We start from the raw sequence: 21,133 nt of genomic DNA, 5'->3' as shown, positions 1-21,133 counted from the left end.
TAAATATTAAAATAAAACAAATTTATTTAAGTTTCAACAAAGCAGATTATTATAAGACCCTACTGTCAAGCACAAGTCCTCTCTAAGAGGGCATATTAACCTTACCTTTGCCTCATTAACGGAATATTAATGCAATTAGCAGCAGCTACCGCAGCGAAGGGAACAAAGCGTCCTATGAGCGGAGAGACATGCTGCAGAAAAGATAATTCCAAAAGCAAGATCTTATTTTTCCTGTAGTACTGAATGCAAGTACTTATTTCTTCTTGAAAACCTCTACAAATGCAGAGTCCTATTTGTATAGAAACTTGGGCCAAGAGTACGTTCAAAACTTGGTTTCCTAGAGGTATTTTTCTATTTCCAGCCTGGGCATACTGGGACAAGGCAGACTTCCAAGATATTTTGATGGCTTTGTATGGCTGACGGAGCAGGGGATTTGGAGTCCCACAGTCTTGGGTTCAGGTGCTGACTCCTCTACCTCTTCAGGGGTGTGCCTGGAGGTACCCAGCCCGGCACCCAGCCTCTGGTGGGCTGTATGGGTGGGTGAGCATTTAGCATTGAATACACAGTGCCAGGTACAGACAAGGATCTTGGCAGATGTTATTAGTGACACTCCTTCCCAAACGTATTGAAAGATATACTTTAAGAAAGCAGTCGAAGATAATGACTGTAATAAGAGAGTCATAGGGCTTGAACTATTTTGAGAAATTAACAGAGAGACTTAGAGCCAGGCAGGTGAGAACAAATTAAGAAGCTTTACTGCTATGGAAATAAAAATCTGAGTACCTTGGTTAACGCATTGAGTCCTAGAGCTGTTGCTACAGCACCTGTTGTTGCAGAAACATAAGCTGTTCCCAATTCACTGAAAAGAAGGAAAATAGTACATAAACAACAAGTGTATGTCAGAAAACTCAAGCCCAACATTTTTGGAAGAAATGAAGAAGATTAAGAATAGACATTCCATAAAACATGACACAAATGAACTTATCGAAGAAACAGAAACAGACTCACAGACATAGAGAACAGACTTGTGGTTGCCAAGGGGGAGCAGGGTGGGGGAGGGATGGATTGGGAGTTTGGGGTTAGCTGATGCAAACTATTATATACAGAATGGATAAACAACAAGGTCCTACTGTATAGCACAGGGAACTATATTCAGCATCCCGTGATAAGCCATAATGGAAAAGAATATGAAAAAGAATGTATATATGTGCAACTGAATCACTTTGCTGTACAGCAGAAATTAACACAACATTGTAAATCAACTATAGTTCAATAAAATAAATTAAAAAAAGGAGATTCCACAAAACAACATTCATCATCACTCTACAAGCAGAGATATTTATAGAAAAAGCAAGCAGAGCCGTACAAAAATGGCATTCTTCACATAGAATCTAACTACCACGCCAAATGAGTAGACATAGAGAATATGTATATATGTATGCGTGGGGCGGGGGGGAAGGAAGCAGGGACTGTGCAGGAAGCTACAAATGTGGGAAAATGCATATTAGCTTAAATGTTTGTAGCATATTTGCTTAAATAAAAAAAATACTTCTCATAATATCACTATACATACTGAGAGTAAAAATGCAGTGCTGCCATTCTAAAAATGACATCTTATGGTATAAAAATACTGAAAGTCTCATCCTCAAAATACAATTAAGCCCAAGCAGTTCTCTCTTATTTTAAAATAAATTTTAATTCAAGGATTGGATGAAATGAAGGTGTGGTCAGCACTGCTGGGTTGCAGATTTCAATATTCTTTGTTCCCTAGGATGATAATAGAAGACTACAGGTTGTCAACAGCAATTTAAGAGTTAAAACAAAAAAGAAAATGCTTTGAAGTGTCATTAAGTTAGGCTCAAAGTTTTGGTTAACTAATCACTTTAGCCTATCTGAACATCTTTTCACAGGAGGCAAAATTTTAAATCCATTCACTTTCTTTTGGGTTCCGGAGGCGTCCTATCTTAAAGACAAATCAGATATAAAATTCCCCTGGATTTCTGCAGAGATCACACTGTTGATTCTGCTACTTTTGATGTTGGTATCTTTCTACACCCACAGGGTGGATGGGGGTACAGTGTGTCACTTCACACAGGCCAGCCCTGAGCTGCCTGCTGTGTGTTCTGCGGGGGCGAGGGGGGGATGCGCCCTAGGGTGTGGGAGCCATGTCCTCCTACCAGAGCCACTAACAGCACGGATAACGTCTGAAAAGGCAGGCTGCAAAAAATCGTTACCTACATAGAAAGGGAGGAAAAGAAACACCACTGAAAAATATGCTCCCTAGGATTCCAAACCATATAAGCAATTTGTCCGAATATACTTTTTTAACCAGGAGAGCATCACCAGCGAATCAAATGAACCCCAGAGACGTGCAGAGGACAGTTACATCTTCCAGTCTTACTTTACAGTGAGGGGAGCGTCTCCACTTCTGTTGGTGTAATTGACCACGGCATTGAAGGACTGGTTGATCCACTGCCAGAACAGCACGGCCGGCGTGGTCCTGAAACAGAGCGACCCGTCACATGCCCACCAGCGCCTGTGAACTCGCCGCCATGCAGAATGGACAATGTGAGCATCAGTAACCAGAGGGGAGATGGACTGGAGAAGGGAGAACGCTGGGTCCAGGACTGTGTGTTCTGGGTCAAAGGCCGAGGACCGGTGTGGCTGGGCAGATTTTTATCTTGTCTGATTCTCAGTTTCCTCATTTGTTAGATATGGATAGCAACAAACTCAGAGGGTTAGGGTGAGGATGGAGCTAACTTATTTAAATTTTATCTTAAATTTGTAAGGGAGCCCAGCAAAGAGTAGGCACTCAATTAATGTGATTAATGTCAGGTCCCTTCTCTTAGGGAAAAAAAGCCGTTTGTAGGCTATTTCTGGTCCCTCCTCACTACATGTATAAGCCTCTGTGTCTACACCTACACCTATACTTATACCTATATCATATGAATGGATTAAAAACAGAATCTGCTTAGAGGATCTTTTTATTTTCTTTCTCATTTTCTTTTGGGTCTAAGATTTCGGGAGAAATTCAACCTCCTTTTGGGCAACAAGGAGAGTTCTATTCAACAGAGGGAAAAGGTAAAACAACCCCCTAGAGTTGCAACAAAATGAAACTCCACATGAAATGACATTTATTTCGATAAAACCACTCACATAAAAAAATGTACTTTAAGCTTCTGGAATATAAAGCAAACAAACTGTCGTTACATTGCCAGAACTCACCTATAAAATGTCATCATACAACCTGTGATGGTCATGTTCATTGGAACCTGAGCTGACATCCTTCCTATCAAAATCATCTTTTCACCAGTGTCGGGATGAAAAGCTGAATCATAGATGTACTTTGCTCTCCATAACTCATTTTCTGTGAGACCCGGAGGAACAATTCCTTGCCTAGGAAAACAGCAACAAATAACATGGCAATTGTTCATTCCAAATATCTCACCAGTGCTCTAGAGACATGTAGCTAGAATGTTCTGGAGTTTATGTTTACCTAGAACATCTGTGTCTGCATGGAGTGACAAATCTAACTATTACAGAGTCAGGGAAATTCTAATAACACAAAAAAGACAATAAACACTTAAAATGAGCATGTCAAACCCATAAACCTCAAATTGTCTATAATTTGGAAAAACAAAAGCATCTTGTAGAATAGGGAAGTATTCAACTTTGAAATATTCTTTGTTTTAAATGACATTTAAAAATGTACTTTGAACTCTGTAAATGCTAAGATATTTTTAACTCATTAGACAAAAGCTGTAGCAATCAAGAATATGAATTCATTTTTAAACCTATAGTTTGAAAACCTAGATAAGAAAGGCTCACTATTTTTCCTCTTTATCAAAGAAACACATATTCATTGCAAGAAATTTAGAAAATACAGGAATTCATTAACACAATTAAAATCATTCAAGCCTTTCCCAACTTAGCACCACTGGCAAAATGCTTTGGTAAATGCCCTTTCAGGCTTTTATTGGATCTATTATACATGATGTTTTTATTTAAAGGCATTGTATCCAATCACCTTTTTTATTCAATAATATTTTGCAAACATTTCTCTATGATATTCTTCTATATCATCTGTACTGGGTTGAATAGTGTCCCCCCTAAAATTCTTGTCCACCTGGAACCTCAAAATGTGACCTTATTTATAAACAGGGTCTTTGCAGATGTAATTACATAGTTAAGGTGAGGTCATGCTGGATTGGTGGGGGCGGGGGAGGAGCAAATCAAATGATTGATGCCTTTATAAGACCAAGTGCAGCCACACAAAGAAGAAGGACATGTGATGACAGAGGCAGAGATTTGAGTGACGTAGTTACAAGCCTAGGACCACTAGAAGCTGGAAGAGGAAAGGAGGGATTCTGCCCTAGAGCCGTCAGAGGGAGCAGGGCCCTGCCAACACCTTGATTTCAGACTTCTAGAGTCTGGAACTGTGAGAGAATAAATTTCTGTTGTATTAAGCCACTCAGTTTGTGGTAATGTGTTATGGCAGCCTTAGAAATTATACCAATCCCCTACTGTTGGACATTTTAATTGCTTTTAACCTTTTCCATTGGTAAGGGATAAGGAAGTAAATATCCTTATAAATAAAATTTTTCCCACATCCAAGATTATTTAGAAAGAAATGAGCACATTTGCTGAGACAAAAGCTATGTAAAATATTAAAACTGTAAATATATCTTTTATCCTTTTTCTGTACTTGAGTATGTCTTTTTCTTTTTTATCCTCAGCAGCAGTGGCATTATTATTATTTAGGTAACCTGTTGTATTCTTTATACAATATGGATAATTTTGGTTAGTTATGTTATCTGCCACCCTGAAAATTTTTACTATTATGCAGTCAGGTAGGAACAAATGAAGTTTCTGCCTAGAAGGGTGTGACCCACTTCAAGATTATAGGTATGTTCACCTATATACGTCTTTGCATTTTCCTAATAGTTTTTTTTTTTTTTTTTTGGTCACAGTTTTAATCTATTTGAAATTTATCTTAAGATATGAATATGTGAAATTGCTTAATTTTAGATTCCAGTTGGCTGGTCTGCCCTTCCAATACCAAGATTTCCATGCTATATTTACCATCATGAACTTTTGTGAACGTTAGGCTTGATTTCTGGACTTTCTACAGTGTGCCCATCATCTACACCTCATGCTGCCAAACCCACCATTGTAACTGAGGGTCCATTTTATTATCTGGTAGAGCAGTGGTCCTTCCCTCCACTACTCTTCTTCAGCTTTCTCAAAAGTGCCTTAGTTATACCCAGTAATTTGTTCTTCCAGATAACTCTTAGAATTATTTTGTTAATTTTATAGGGGATCGCAATTGTATTTTGACCAAAACTGTATTAATCTGGAGAGAACTGCTATCTCTACAGCAATAAGACTTTCTATCCAGGCCTACCACATATTTCTCCAGTTACTCAAAGGCATCTTTTAATGTCGCCCAGTGGTCTGTACTTGCCTCATACTTCTGGGTAAGTTAATTCCCAGGTATTTTATTTATTTATATATATTTAAAAATATATATATATATATATTGTTCTTAGGAATGAAATTGAAAAATACTGTCTAATAGAAAACAAACTTATGGTTACCAAAGGGGAAAGCATCTCTTTTTGTTTTCTATGTTCTCATAACATTAAAAGAAATTAAATCTCTTTATTAAGGTATCATTTAAATATTATAAAAGTCATTCATTTAAGTATACAATTTGATGAGTTTTGAAAAATGTACACGGTGGTGTAACCACCTTCAGAATCATGGTATAGAATATTTTCATCTCCCCAAAACTTCCCTCAGGCCCCTTAGGAGTCATTCCCTCACTTCCTGGCAACCACAGATCTGCCTTCTACTACTACAGTATTGCCTCTTTGAGAATTTCACACGAATGGAATCATGTGAGTGAGTAGTACTATGTGTCTGGTTTCTTCAACTTTGCATAGTGCTTTCAGATGCATCTTTGTTGTATCAGTGACTGGTTAATTGCTGAGTGGTACTCCATTCAATGAATGAACCACAGGTATTTATCAATTCTCTTTTTAACCATTTTAGTAGGTATAAAGTGGTATCTCATTGTGATTTTTGTTTTGTTTTTTATTTTTAGACTTTCCAATGTATACTCTTTTCTTTTCTTCCAGTTTTGTTCAGATATAGTTGACATACAGCACTATCTAAGTTGAACGTATCCAGCATGATGACTTGACTTACATACATCATGAAATGATCAGCACAATAGTTTAGTGAACATTCATCACCTCATACAGATACAAAATTAAAGACATAGAAAGAAATATTTTTCCTGCTGATGCGAACTCAGACTTTACTCTCGTAACTTTCATATATAATGTACAGCAGTGTTAATTCTATTTATCATGTTGTACATCACATTCCAAGTACTTATTTATTTTATAACTGGTAGTTTGTACCTTCTGACTGCCTTCAGCCAATTCCCCCTCTCCCAACCCCCGCCTCTGGAAACCACAAATCTGATCTCTTTTTCTACGAGCTTGTCTGTCTGTTTGTTTGTTTTTGAAGTATAATTGACCTACAACACTATGTTAGTTCCTGGTACACAACATAGTGATTCGGTACTTCTGTACATTTCAAAATGATCACCACGATAAGTCTAGTTACCATCTGTCATCTTACAAAGATATTAAAATTACAGTTATTGACATATCCCCACACTGTACTGTGTCTCATGTATACCTGTGACTCATTTATTTTGCAATTGAGAGTTTGTACCTCTTAATCTCCCTCACCAATTTCTCTCCTTCCCCCGACCCCCTTTCCTATGGCAACCACCTGTTTGTTCTCCGTATCTATGACTTTGTTTTTGTTTTGTTATGTTCATTTGTTTTATTTTTTAGATTCTACGTATAAGTAAAATCATACAGTATTTGTCTTTCGCTGTCTGACTTATTTTCACTTAGCATAATACACCCAAGTCCATCCGTGTTGTTGGAAATGACAAGATTTCATTCTTTTTTATGGCTGAGTAATAGATGTTTTACATATCTATATATACCACATCTTCTTATCCATTCATCTATTGATTGGCACTTATGTTGCTTCTATATCTTGGCTATTGTAAATAATGCTGTAATAAACACAGGGGTACATATATCTTTTTCTAATTAGTGTTTTTGTTTTCTTTGAATAAATACCCAGGAATGGAATTGATGGATCGTATGGTACTTCTATTTTTAATTTTTAAAGAAACCTCCATACTATTTTCCATAGGTGGCTGCACCAATTTACATTCCCATTAAAAGGGCAGAAGGGTTCCCTTTTCTCCACATCCTCGCCAACAGTTGTTATTTGTTGTCTTTTTGATTCTGACAGGTGTGAGGTGATATTTCATTGTGGTTTTAATTTGCATTTCCCTAGCAACTAATGATGCTCAGCTTCTTTCCATATGCTTACTTGATATTTCTATATTTTCTTTGGTTTAGTGTCATCAGCCTATTCAAATCTTTTGACCATTTAAACAAATTGGGTTGGAATGAAAATAATTCTTTATCTCTTCTGGACATAAGTCCTTTATAAGCTATACGTTTTGCAAATATTTTCTTCCAGTCTGTGAATTGCATTTTTGTTTTCTAAACAGTGTCTTACAAAGTGGAGAGACATATCTTTTCCCTTATTGTTCATGCTTATGTCTTATCTAAGAAATCTTTGCCTATCCCAAAGTCATACAGATTTTATCTTGCTTTCTTCTAGAAGTTTTACAGTGTTAGCTTCTATATTTAGGTCTATCATCCATTTCAAGTTATGTTTATGATTTTGTTAAGATTAATACTCTTTTTTTTAATGTGGAAATCCATTTTTCCAGAACCACTCATTGAACAGAATATTCTTTCTCTATTGAATTATCCTGACATCTTTATTTAAAAATCAATTGACTATATATGTTTGAGTTTATTTCAGGATTCTCTATACTGTTCCACTGATCTATATATCTATACTGTTTTGATTACTTGAGCTTTACAGTAAGTCTTGAAATCAGGCATTTAATATTTTTGTTGCTACTGAAAATATGATTTTTAAAATTTCAATTTCCAGTTGTTAGTTGTTACTATACAGAAACCCAATTGATTTTTGTATATTAATCTTATATCTTGTGTCTGTGCTAAACACACTCTATTTGCATTTTTGGTAGATTCTTTCTATATAGATGATCATGTTTTCTGTGAATGAAGAGAGTTTAATTCCTTTCCTATCTGTACATCTTTTATTTTTGTTGCTCTTTTTTTCTTATTGGACTAGCTATGCTAGTCCAATGCTGAATAAAAGTAGTGAAAGCTGAACTCCCTGCCTTGTTCCTGATCTCAGGGGGAAAGTTTTCATTCTTTCATCATTAAGTTTGGTGTTCGTTATAGGCTTTTCTTAGATGTACTTTATTCCTTCTATTCCTAGTTTGCTGAGAGTTTTCTCATGAAGGGATGTTGGATTTTGTCTGCTTTTTCTGCACCTATTGAGAAGATTGTATGTTCTTCTGTCATAGTCTACTGATACAGTGATTTCTAAATGTTAAAATGACCTTGCAATCTTGTGATGAACTATATTTGGGTTCTGCTTATTTTGGGTATTATCCCTTTTAAAGATGGCTAGATTTAAGTTGTAAATTTTGTTGAGGATTTTTTGTGTCTATGTTTATGAGGGATATTGGTTTGTAATTTTTGTCTTGTAATCTCTTTGGTTTTGCTATCAGTGGTCTCATAAAATGGATGAAGAAGTCTTTCCCCCTCTTCTATTTTCTGAGAGAGTTTGTGATGGAATTGATATAGTTTCTTTCTGTGAAGAAATAATTTCTTTCACCTGTGATGCTAATTGGCCTTGATTTTTGTGGGAAAGTTTTATTTTTATTTATTTATTTTGCCATCTTGCTCTTTGTTTTCTGTTTGCCTCATCTCTCCTGGTTCCTTTTTTTTCTCTTTCCCTGCCTTATTTTGGACTGAGTCAATTTTGGTAATTTATATATTCATAGAAGGCTAGACATGTCACTAATATTTCTAAAATTTTTAGCAAAGAGCTACATAGTAGGCTTCAATTTTAAAAAAAATTATTTATTCAACTTATTTATTTTTGGCTGCATTGGGTCTTCATTGCTGTGCACGGGCTTTCTCTAGTTGTGGTGAGCGGGGGCTACTCTTCATTGTGGTGCGCAGGCTCTAGGCACACAGGTTTCAGTAGTTGTGGCTTGCGGGCTCAAGAGCGCAGGCTCAGAGCTGTGGAACACAGGCTTAGCTGCTCTGCGGCATGTGGGATCTTCCTGGACCAGGGCTCGAACCCATGTCCCCTGCACTGGCAGGAGGATTCTTAACCACTGCGCCACCAGGGAAGCCCCTTCATTTTTATATTTCTATTTCTCACAGGCAACTTTCTTATCCTCTTGTTACATATTTTGAGTTTTATTTATTTATTTTATATTGATTAGACGTGCCAGAGGCTTATCTTTCTCTGGGCTTATCAGAGAACCAGTTTTTCATGTATTTTTCAATTCTGTTAATTTCTGACCTTAAAAAAATGACCTTCTCTCTGTTTTCTTTGAAAAACAGTCTATATAGTGGTTAACAGCATGAACTCTGGAGTCAGACTGTCTGAGTTTCTATGCTGGCTCTGCCACTTAACAGTGGCAGGACATTGACTTTTCTGCCTTAGTTCTTTCATCTGAAAAATGGGCATAACAAGAGCTCCTACCTTCAAGGGCTGTTGAGGCTTAAACGAATGCACATGAAGTGATTCAGGCAGTATCATTACACAGCATGTGCTATTGCTATTTTCTTTTTATTATTTTGTGCTGTTCTTTAATTTCTTAAGCTGAAGTCTCAGTTCATTTGTTGTAAGCCTTTAACATTTAATCAGAGAGACATGTAAAACTATAAACTTCCACTCAGAGTACAATTTTGGCGCAATCCCTTAAGTTTTCATATTAATTTTCTCATTATTTTTACTTTGTAATTTTACTTTTGGTTTTTCTTTTTGTACAGTTAAAGGAAAGTACGGAACAATTCTGACATGATTAATCAAGTTCTGTCTGTATTTCTAACAGTCTTTTCTTTGTATATTTTGATGTAACATTAACTAGTTCATGAATACCGAACATGGTCATTTTATAAATATCAAATTTTTCTGATCTATTCGCCCTGAATTGAATTTTGTCTGATTTTCATACAGCTTCCTTTTTATTTGCAGTTACCTTCGTCCTGCTTTGTGATGTTAGTCATTTTTATTACCTCCCTTTGGATTCATACTAAAATAGCACGTTGGTATCCCATGAGGACTATAGATCATTGGTATTCATATTCCTTGAAGGTACACTGTACATGATACTTCCTTGATCCCAACTAACCCTTTGAGCTATTCTCCTCTGAGAGTTCACAGCTAATTTGTCTCTTAGTGGGTAGGGGGAGAACTCTGGAATATTTCTTAATTCACCAATTGGTGAATTCACCATTAATTCACCAATTGGTTTTACTGATGAATATATAAAGATATAGATATAGATACAGATATATAGATATAGATATATAATGTATATAAAAGCAGACATGATAAAAGCAGCATTACCCCTAATCCCCAGTGCAGCAATTTATGGCACAGACTTTAAGGGTTTTATATTCCTTAAAAGGTGAAGAGAAAAGAAGGTGAGGTGCTCAGCGATTCTTGGAGGAAGGCATTGTATTTTTCCATGCACAACGACCTCATACAGAGATTAGTCATGTAGCTAGCAACCCTCATGCATTCTAATTGGAATGCCATGTCACTGTTGAGCTTTTAAAGTGTTTTTACACTATTTTAAAGTCTCTGATTTTAATAGAGGGTTTTAATCCCTTTTACACATACTGTTATTACTAAGCTGTCTGGCCTTCTCCATCTTGTTTTACGTTATTTTAAAAGCTTCTATGACAGTTTTTTGGTTTTACCTTTAGCTACACTTATTACACTGTCTTTGTTTTTATGCCTTTGGGGTTTTAGAAGATATATACTAAGATTTAACTTGACTAGTGGTTACCATTAAGATTCTCAAAACCATTCTACAATACATTTCTCTAACATGGTAAAGAGCCAAACCATATATACTTTTGATCCCACCTCCTATTTAAGATAAATATTTGGTATACTTTTAATTCCTCCTCTTCTTGTTGTTTTTTTTTTGTTAAAAACATTTTTTTTTGATACTACAATCTAGGGCTTTAGATTCAGATAGCTATTACTATTTTTTACAAAACACTTAAAATTTCTTTTTGCCTATACAATGCTTTATAACTAGAAATGCAACAACTATTTCTATTTTAACAGTTTCGACATTCGTCACTAGTCTATTTATATTACAGCTTTCTTACTTTTTTTTTTTTTTACTGTAATACAATATGTAACATAAAGTTTACCATCTCAACCATTTTTACCTGTACAGTTTTGTGGTACTAAGCATATTCATGTAACCGTCCAACTATTGCCACCATCCATCTATCTCCAGAATGTCTTCATCATCCCCAACTGAGACTGTATTCATTAAACAATAACTCCTGATTCCCTGGCCCCCTAGGCCCTGGCAACCACCAATTCTATTTTCCGTCTCTATGAACTTGGCTACTCCAGGCACATTATATAAGTAGTATTGTACAATAATTTGTCCTCTTGTGACTGGCTTATTTCACTTAGCATAATGTCTTCAAGGTTAATCCATGTTGTAGCACGTGTTAGGATTTCCTTCATTTTTAAGGCTGAATAGTATTCTATTGTGTGAATATACCACGTTTTATTTTTCCATTCATCCATCCACGGACACTTGGGTTGCTTCCACCTTTGGCTATTATGAGTAATGCCACTATGAACATGGGTGTGCAAATGTTTGTTCAAGACCCTGCTTCCAATTCTTTTGGGTATATACTCAGAAGTAGAATGGCTGGATCATACGGTAATTCCATTTTGAATTGTTTGAGGAATCACAACATACTATGGATTTCTTATTTTTGAACTCAATTTTGCTTCATCTCCTGACCTCTCAAGAAGGATTTATGAGGAGTTTATTTTTGATGTTGTTATATATTTTTCTGTTGCCTCTGTAAACAGAGTCACTCTGGTATAAAATTCCTGGGTTTCATGCTTTCTCCTGGAAACTCGGCACACATTCCTTTACTGTCCTCTGGCGCTCAGTGCATAGATAAGAAGATTGAGACTTCTCTGTCATTTGTTCTTTTTTAATGACTTTTTTCCCTGTTCGAATGCTTATGAAATTTTAAAAAGTTGCTTTGTAGAAAAAAGAAAAAAAACTCCATATGTGGGTCTCTTTGCCTGAAACAGGGTGAGCCTAATTTGTGGCTGTTTGTCCTCACTACAGGAAAATTCTTTTATCTACTTACTACGACCTCTTTCGCATTTTTCTAGTTTCCCCTTGAGAAGCATCAATAAATGACATCTTCACTCTCCATCCTCTAGTCCCCTGAAGTATAATCCTTTTCACGCTCTCACCTTTTCATCTGTATCAGGAGTTGACAAACTACAGCCCACGCCTATTTCTGAATGGCTGGTGCACTAAGAATGGTTTTTCCATTTTTAAAGGGTGGTGAACAAGCAAAACAACACAGAATGAGACTGTAGGGCCTGCACAGCTGAAAATTTTTACCATCTGGCCCTTTGCAGAAAAAGTGTGCCGACCTCAGATCTTCATCCTTGGAGAGTGACTCAGGTTTATCCCCAGCATCTCTGTTTCCACTTTTTCTCGGGACCATTGATGTCATTACTTCTCCACCACTGCCTCCAGTGAAGATTTTAATTTTGCTCTTACAAGTTTAGGGGCTTTGCAATCTCTTTTATGGCTTCTTTTCAAGTCCTCTAGCTGTCTTGACATCTCCACCTTTCCTCTTTTTATGGCTTTTGTTCCAGAATCATGGAACATTTACTTGATGGAATTCTGAAATGCGCTTCTGCTGTCTTCCTCTGCCTCGTTCCTCAGGACTTGCTCATAGGGCTCCATGACGTTCTGCTGCTCCGGGAGCCCTCTTTCTGCACGGCTGTGCATGCTAAGACCTGGCCAGACTCAGTGTTTGGTAACAAAGTTTATAGACCGCCCTTGGTGGCCTCACTGACTAGCCATGTGACAGTCAAATACGTACCTTGCATGGATTATTCTTGGCATGTTTAGGCTCATAGCTCCCACTAATCCAATTCTCAGCTTCTGGCTGACTTTCCCTGAGAGCAGGAGTCAGCAAACTACTGTCTGTGGTCTGTATGGCTGGCTAGCTAAGAGTGATTTTTACATCTTTTAAAGGATTATAAAACAACCAACCAAACAAAAAGCCCTAGAAAACAAACAAACAAGCAAACAAACCCCCAAGACACTAAGAAGAATAGGCAGAACATGCAGAATAAGACGGAAATCCTCTGTGGTCCACGAAGGCGGAAATATTTCTTATATGGTCTTTTATCAAGAAAGCTGCACGTCCATCAACAGATGAATGGCTAAAGAAGATGTGGCACACACACACACACACACACACGCACACACACACTGGAATAGTACTCAGCCATAAAAAAGAATGAAATTCTGCCATTTGCAGCAACATGGATGGACTTGGAGGGCATTATGCTAAGTGAAATAAGAAAGACAAATACTGTATGATGTCACTTATATGTGGAATATATACATATATATACAACAAACTAGTAAATGTAACAAAAAAGACGCAGGCTCACAGATATAGAGAACAAACTAGCGGTTACTAGTGTGGCGGGGCAACATAGGGGTGGGGGAGTGGGAGGTACAAACTACTGGATGTAAGATAGGCTCAAGGATGTACTGTACAACACGGGGAATATAGCCAATATTTTGTAGTAACTGTAAACAGAGTGTAACCTTTAAAAATTGTATTAAAAGATTAAATAAATTAAAAAAAAAAGAAAGTTGTGACCATTGCCTTAGAGCATGTCTCTTCTCTCACCTCATGCCTGGCTCTTTGAACTGACGGAGTCCATCCCAAACCTACAAACTGTGCCACCAGCATCCTTCCCATCTGAGCTACTATATGTGGGGTTTATTCACTGGGGCTTAATCTGAGAAGAAGCGAACAACCTACCCTAATTCTTGAAGACTTGCTTTTTGTAAGATGCAGTCTCCATCTGGAGACAGAAGGATGTGGATGCAGGTGTGGCTGTATTGGCGAGCAGAAGACAAGGCTCTAGAAAGGGGACCTCACGGATTGGCACCTATGAGTTGGAGGGATGGTTGGCTTATTTTCAGGTTACTACGAACCCTGGATATCTGTGTTAAGGGTCAACAATGGGGAATGGAACACGTCTTCCTATTTCTTACATTTTTATTTTTATTTTTTATAAAAAGGATTCAATTGCAAAAAAAAATGTTGAAAAATCACTAAGGGAAGGTTTAAAGACAATAGGCTAACATGATGATCTATTAATATATTAAGCCCCAAAGCATACTTGTTAATGTTACCTGTAATCATGCACTACTTTCCTTGCATCCTCTAGTTGTTCGTTGGTTAACAGAATATTCCTGGGATCAGTTACAGTGAAGAAATGATTGGCTCGTCCAATGAAAGTGCTTTGATCCCATCGAGGTTCCTTGATGTTAATGTTTGGTGGAAGTTCTCCAGACATTGTCCTGGACTGTAGAGGGTCAAAAGGACAGGCCTAGTTAAGACTTATAAAGTCACTACACATTTAGAAACTTTGTAGTCACACTAATCTTCAAATAAAGAGTTATGTACATTCTTATTTATGAAAATAATTTTGCTATAAATGGCAGAAAGGCTATTTAAATCCAAAGCTAAATTTGTCTGTAAATCTCAATTTATCTTAACCAAATTTCAATAATTTCCCACATAGTTCTTTTTATAAGGACATAGTATTTCATCATCCCTTACTTTGGAAATCTATTCTTCAGAAAAAAATAAAAATATAAAAAGTTAAAAATAACATCAACAATAATAGGGTCTGAAGTCTGAAACACTTTTTCTGGATGAAAGAACCAACGTCAAACTACTGCGGCATTCTGGTTTACTAAATTTGTTTTTCCTACAACTAGAAGTGACTAATTATGCAAAAAGGCTTACATGCTAAAAATTCTACAATTAAAAAAAGATTCAGGTTCATTCAGCCTTATTCAGCGTATAAACCACCAATCAAAAACGAAAAATTATTCTCCTCAATATAACAGAGTCATAGTGGGAAAAACACATTTTGACAACCCCAAAAATAGTAATAACATAAGAGCATATAATTTTCCTCATAAAATACTTATTTTCTGGCTAAGAACCATTACTTTTTTCTAAAGTAACTAGTTTCTTTCCCTGAGTAATATATGCTTATTTTTAGAGCTGCTTTGTATTGCTGTAATACATGCTTATTGTAGTATTTTGAATAATATAAGCTTATTGTAGAAAATAAAGAATAAAGAAACAAAATCTGCTATAATTTATCCATGCTGAAATAACCATTGTTGATGTTTTGATATATTTCCTTGCAGACATTTTCTACACATATTACCCTCTAACTAAAAAAATAAAGTTGATATCATACTCTATATTTTAATATCCTGATTGTTTCCTGCTGTACTTATTTCATGAGCACTCCCTACGGCACTAAATATTCATTTCAGGTATTTAGCAACACCTTCAACCTTTATGTTATTTTCAGTTTTTCACCATGAAAAATAATACTGTATCCTTGTCTATTAATTTTTTTCCTCACAACTGGTGACTTCCTTAAACTAGATCTATGTGATATTAGCAGGTCAAAGGATCTTATCACTATTAAGGTTTCAAACCATTGCTTTCTCATACCTCTTTCCTCTTTCTATATTTCTAATATTGGTTCTTATAGTGGCTTTCTTTTCCAGGTATTTTTCATTAAGTTATTTTTCAGTGCTTCACTAGATCATAGGTGTGTTAAGATGTCAGGTGCAGATGCCTGTCATTTGAACTTTATCAGAATCTCAAATTAACACATTTCACGGCCCACTGGATCAAAATCAAGCATGTTAGGCCCAGAGATGTCAGGAATCTAGTATATGTAAAACAGCTGGTCAGTGAGAGTAAGAAAGTAAAAATCAGCCCCATTATTCATAAAGCAGGCTGGGATGACAAACACAGATAGAGTCAGCTGCAAAGCTGACAGGAAACCATATTTCTCCCAAGGTCACACTGAAGCTAAAAGGTGTCATAACAACCCCCTTCTTTGGGTGACCACTGCTTTCTTATCTCATTGAGAAACCTTGTTTTCCACAATCACAGACTGTCAGAAACTTTGCTGTTTGAAATCATACTAGGAAGAGTGAATCATCCCACTTTTGACACAGAAAAGGAGCCTGGATTTCCAGCCCAGGTGCGGAGTTTCAGATTAGGGAGTTTCTGGACACAACATTCCATGTCTTTTTTCTTTTTAAAAAAAATTAATTTATTAGTATTATTTTTTTGGCTGCGTTGGGCTTTCGTTGCTGCACACAGGCTTTCTCTAGTTGTGGCGAGCGGGGGCTACTCTTCCTTGTGGTGCATGGGCTTCTCATTGCGGTGGCTTCTCTTTGTTGCGGAGCATGGGTTCTCCGTGCATGGGCTTCAGCAGTTGTGGCAGGCAGGCTCAGCAGTTGTGCCTTGCGGGCTCTAGAGCACAGGCTCAGTAGTTGTGGCGCACGGGCTTAGTTGCTCCACAGCATGTGGAATCTTCCCGGACCAGGGCTTGAACTTGTGTCCCCTGCATTGGCAGGAGGATTCTTAACCACTGCACCACCAGGGAAGTCCCTTCCATGTATTTCTTAACTCTGTAGTTTCCAAGGAAGCTTTGTAGTTTCCAGGTCATGGGCTACTTCACAGTTCAGATCTTTACACCCAGCCCTGCTTTGAGCCAATCAAAATATTGCTTCATTAAACTTCCCTAAGTTCCACCATTCTCCAAGATGCTCTGAAAAACCTATCTTTTCTTTTGTTGGTGAGACACTCCCAGTTCCTCCAGTGTGTGGTCTCCCTCATTGAAATACACATGACTTTGTTTAAGGTTTGTCCCTGCTGGTTTTCAGTCAGCTGGGCTATGATAAGAGAAGTGTCTGAATTTCAAATTAGGACACCTCTAAGTCATGAACGTCAAGTCCAGGGATGTAAGGATATAATGCACTTCAAAGAGCTGTGTCATTGTATGAAGAAATGTCTCAATTTTGAATAAGAATGTATCAAATGTATTATTTATAAAACATACAAAAAGTAAAACAAAAACTCTAATTCCCATCCAGGAGAACAGTTTTCAGACTTGTGTGCAGGGACCTAGGGCTCTGCTGAGGCATGTTAGTGACCTGCAGGGAGTGGAGGGGATTCAAGCAGGTGGGTTCTGAGGCCCTGAGTTTATAGTCAACTAGAGCAGGTCTGCTTTCATCTGCTCTCCACATCTGGGATTTATGGCAATGATCATTTAAAGGGAGGGTTCTAATGCTTGCGGGGGGGAAGAAAAAGCAAAAAAGAAAAAAGTTGAAAATCACTATAGGAGAGGACAATCTGAAGATCTATGAGACGATTCATAAAGGTCCAGAAGGTTTCAAGCTTTTTTTTTACTCCAGCTTCCTAAGTCAGCCCTGGCATCCATTTGATTAGTGCCTCTTCAACTATGTGCGGTGAAGGACCTGCTTTGGTTGTTCTAATTTCTAGTCCCATCATGAACCAATACTTTTGTAAACTATATTAAAAATAAATTTTGAAAAAATGAAATAAAAAAGTGGGACACATATAAAAGCCCCCATTTTTTATTATTAGGTTCAGCAGATATACTAGAACTCTATCATATTGTTATGAAAGTTCCTAAATGCTTACCCCCAATTTCTGTATTTTCCCCAATATGAGGACACTGGCCTCGTCCAAGGGTCATAATTTGAATTTACACTTAGGCGTATAGATCACAATTTGTTTCTATACTTAAACGTCACCAAATAAATGCTACATATAATCATGTAACTAGAAAAGACAGATAATCTGGTCTAACTCACTTCTGTTTTTGAATGGACCACTAGAAGGTATAATTCCTACCCTCTAGTAGATCACAGATTAAATACAGAACAGATGAAATTCTGACCAGGACAAAACTTTTAGCTTTGTTTTTTCTTTAAGGTCTAGAAAGTGCTCCTACCTTTAGTGTTCACTGACTGGGCACCCACCATGTGACAGATTCTTGGGCTAAATCAGTGAACAAAAGACAAAAATTCCTGCCTTGGTGGAGCTGATGTTGGGTGTTGGCAACGGAAGGGTAGACAGACAATAAGCAAGGTAAGCCAAGTATACACTATATTAGAAGGTAATAAATGGTTTGGGGAAGAATCACAATGGGAAGCATCATGAGGACAGACTGCATTTTTAAACAAGGCAGTCGGGGTAGGCCTCACTGAGAAAATAACAATGGAGCAAGATCAAAAAGAAGTAAGGAACTGAATCATGTGCGTATCCAGGGGAACAGCATTCCAGGGAGAAGGAACAGACATTGCAAAGACCCCGAAGCAGGTGTCTTCAAAGAACAGCAAGAAGGCATGCAACTGGGGTGGAGAGAGGAAGAGGGAAGGAGACAGGAGATGAGGGGTCAGAGAGGTATGGGGAGGGGTTTAGTTGGAATCACACTGTTTGGCGCCTCGTGGCCATCGTGAGGCCTTTGCATTTTACCCTGAGGGAAATGGGAGTCATTGGTGGGTTCCAATCAGAGGACTAAAATGATCTGACTTACAACTGAAAAGGATCTCTCTGGCTGCTGTGTGGAGAATGCAGTGGCGCTATAAGAGTGGAGGCAGGAAGAGCAATTGTAAAGCTCCTGCAGGCATCCAGGAGAGGGCTGATGGTGGCACAGGTGGTAGCAAGGAGGGGCAAGAAGTGCTGACGTTCTGGATATTTTGTTGATGGAGCCAACAGGATTTCCTGAAATCTTGGTTGTGGGGTGTGAGAGAAAGAAAAGGCATGACTCCTAAGATGTTTGACTGGAGGAGGAGCCGGTGTCAGGGATCAAACAGCAAGTTCAGGTTTGGATGGATGGAGTTTGTGATGCCTAGGGGACTTCCAAGTGGAGATGTCCAGGAGGCAGTTGCATACAAGAGTCCAGAGTTCAGAGGAGACATTTAGTCTGCAGATTTTCATCTGTGAGCAGAGACGACTGAAACTCATGCAATGGGAGAGCAACAGGCATGTGAATGTAAACAGAGAAGAGATCCAAGACCTCCAATGTTAAGAGGTCAGGAAAGACTAAGTTATAGCAAAGGAGGCTGAGAAAGAGTGACCAGTGGGTAGGAACTCAGCAGAGTGTGGTGTCCTGGAGGACAGGTGAAGTGAGTCTATTGGTAGTCCCATCGGCCAAAAGGAAGAACACCTTGGTAGTTGGTTACTCCCATCTTGGGCTAGTGAAGAGGGGGATACAACTCCTGAAGGGCCATCTAGGGAATGGGAACACTGCAAAGATGGTTATCTTGGCAAATTCTAAAAATTCTTAGCAATGGTGATGGCAAGTAGGGAGTGAATGCACAGCACATTAAATGCCCCCTCTTTGGGGCACTGTTTATTCCTGCAAAGTCACCGGCACTGACTGGTGATTCCTAACCAACAGAACGCATTGAAATCACCTGGAGAGCTTCTGAAAAAGACAAATACTATCCCCCTTCTAGAGATTCAGACCTAGAAGGTCTAACATAAGGCTGGGCATGTGATTCTGCAGGTGCTCTGGGTCTGGACCTCCAGCTCTCTGGGCACCAGGCTGTGACTCTACATGAAGCTGGGAGCTGTTTCCTTCCCTGCATCTTTCTCTGTGCTGCCTATGCCTTCCCCCAGGCCTGAGCAATCTGCAATGCTTCCCAGTGGATATCTGATACTGATTTTTTCTCATAAAATTGAGTACCAAGCAATCTATCTTCCTTTTGAAGTATAATTCTCACTATTTCCCCTTCACACTTAATATATATAACAATAGCACGAACAAAAAATTAAAATGTAGCTTTCACAGAATTCTAGTTCTTAATGACAAACCATCTCCAATTTGTTAAATATAGGGCAAACTTTAGGTCAAGCTGTTGAAAACATGATCTGGTTTTACAACATGGTGCTTCATAAAATAAAAATGTTCTACTGCATAAGACCTGGAGAAGATCTTAAAAATAATCCACCCAATGTTCTCATCATATAGGAAACAGAGGCACACAGGGGGGAAATAACTTGTCCAGGGCGTGCTCCTGGTGCTGGTGGCAGAAGGCAGTGGGCGAGGACGCAAAGCCAGACTGGACTCCTGAGCACTGGTCAGAAAGTTCACTCTTTCTACTCTATTACTCTCTGTTAGCTATTCCCCTCCCCCCCGCCAAAGTACAGCAATTAATGTCTGCACAGAATTGGTATCTTTGAAGCCCTCCTTCTTTCCTTTAAATAAAAACAGCTCTACTCACACCACGAAGCTCTGTGCTACGCTAACCCTTTGGTGCCTCCATAGTATACGTGAGAAGAATGCTGTGGAGGCCTCACAAAGTCTCTTTTTTGTTTTTAATTGAAGTACAGTCGATTTACAATGTTGCGTTAGTTTCTGGTGTAAAGCAAAGTGATTCAGATATATATATACATACCTACGTATGTATGTATGTGTGTATGTGTGTGTGTGTGTGTGTATGTGTGTCTGTATTCTTTTTCAGATTCTTTTCCATTATAGGTTATTATAAGATATTGAATACAGTTCCCTGTGCTATACAGTAGGACCTTGTTATTTATCTATTTTATATAGAGTAGTGTGTACAAAGTCGCTTCTTAAAAAGGCAAAGAAAAAGGAGACAGATGGGGAAAGGAAACCCCACATTTTCGGAGTTTCTATTACATACAAGGAACTGGGCTGGATGCTTGCCTAAGAGTGCAAGCCCCTACTATGTGCCAGTGGCAGAATAGTCTATGTCAGTTTTCACAACGCTGTGCTTTACGCATATTATGCACATTTCACAGAAGAGGAAAGTAAGATTCTGAGATGTCACTCACAGCTACCCCCTTATCTCCCCGGCAAGGGAGGAAGCAGGCTTATCATCAGACTACAGGCCAAGCCCACCAACACCCCAACACTGAACACTCATACTGATCCACTTTGTATAGACTTGGGGTAGGCAGAATCGTGCCCGCCCAAAGATGTC

General features: G+C 38.1%; 1 protein-coding gene across 5 annotated transcripts in view; it reads right to left on the bottom strand.

The window, feature by feature from the left end:
* SFXN1 (sideroflexin 1) overlaps window positions 1-21,133 on the bottom strand; it is a 45,359-nt gene that overhangs the window by 15,821 nt on the left and 8,405 nt on the right. For all 5 annotated transcript variants that reach the window (XM_036846961.1, XM_036846962.1, XM_036846957.1 and 2 more), the window contains exons 2-6: window positions 14,462-14,634; window positions 3,226-3,396; window positions 2,402-2,500; window positions 784-859; window positions 106-191 (exon numbers count right to left, since the gene is read on the bottom strand). In XM_036846961.1, coding sequence (XP_036702856.1) covers window positions 106-191; window positions 784-859; window positions 2,402-2,500; window positions 3,226-3,396; window positions 14,462-14,625 — 596 coding nt within the window. In that variant the 5' untranslated portion in view covers window positions 14,626-14,634. The remainder of the gene's footprint in view (window positions 1-105; window positions 192-783; window positions 860-2,401; window positions 2,501-3,225; window positions 3,397-14,461; window positions 14,635-21,133) is intronic.

Source organism: Balaenoptera musculus, chromosome 3 (genome assembly GCF_009873245.2).
Source record: "Balaenoptera musculus isolate JJ_BM4_2016_0621 chromosome 3, mBalMus1.pri.v3, whole genome shotgun sequence".
Lineage (NCBI taxonomy): Eukaryota > Metazoa > Chordata > Mammalia > Artiodactyla > Balaenopteridae > Balaenoptera > Balaenoptera musculus.
Note: the sequence above shows the minus strand (reverse complement) of the source record. Positions and strands in the feature narration are given on the sequence as shown.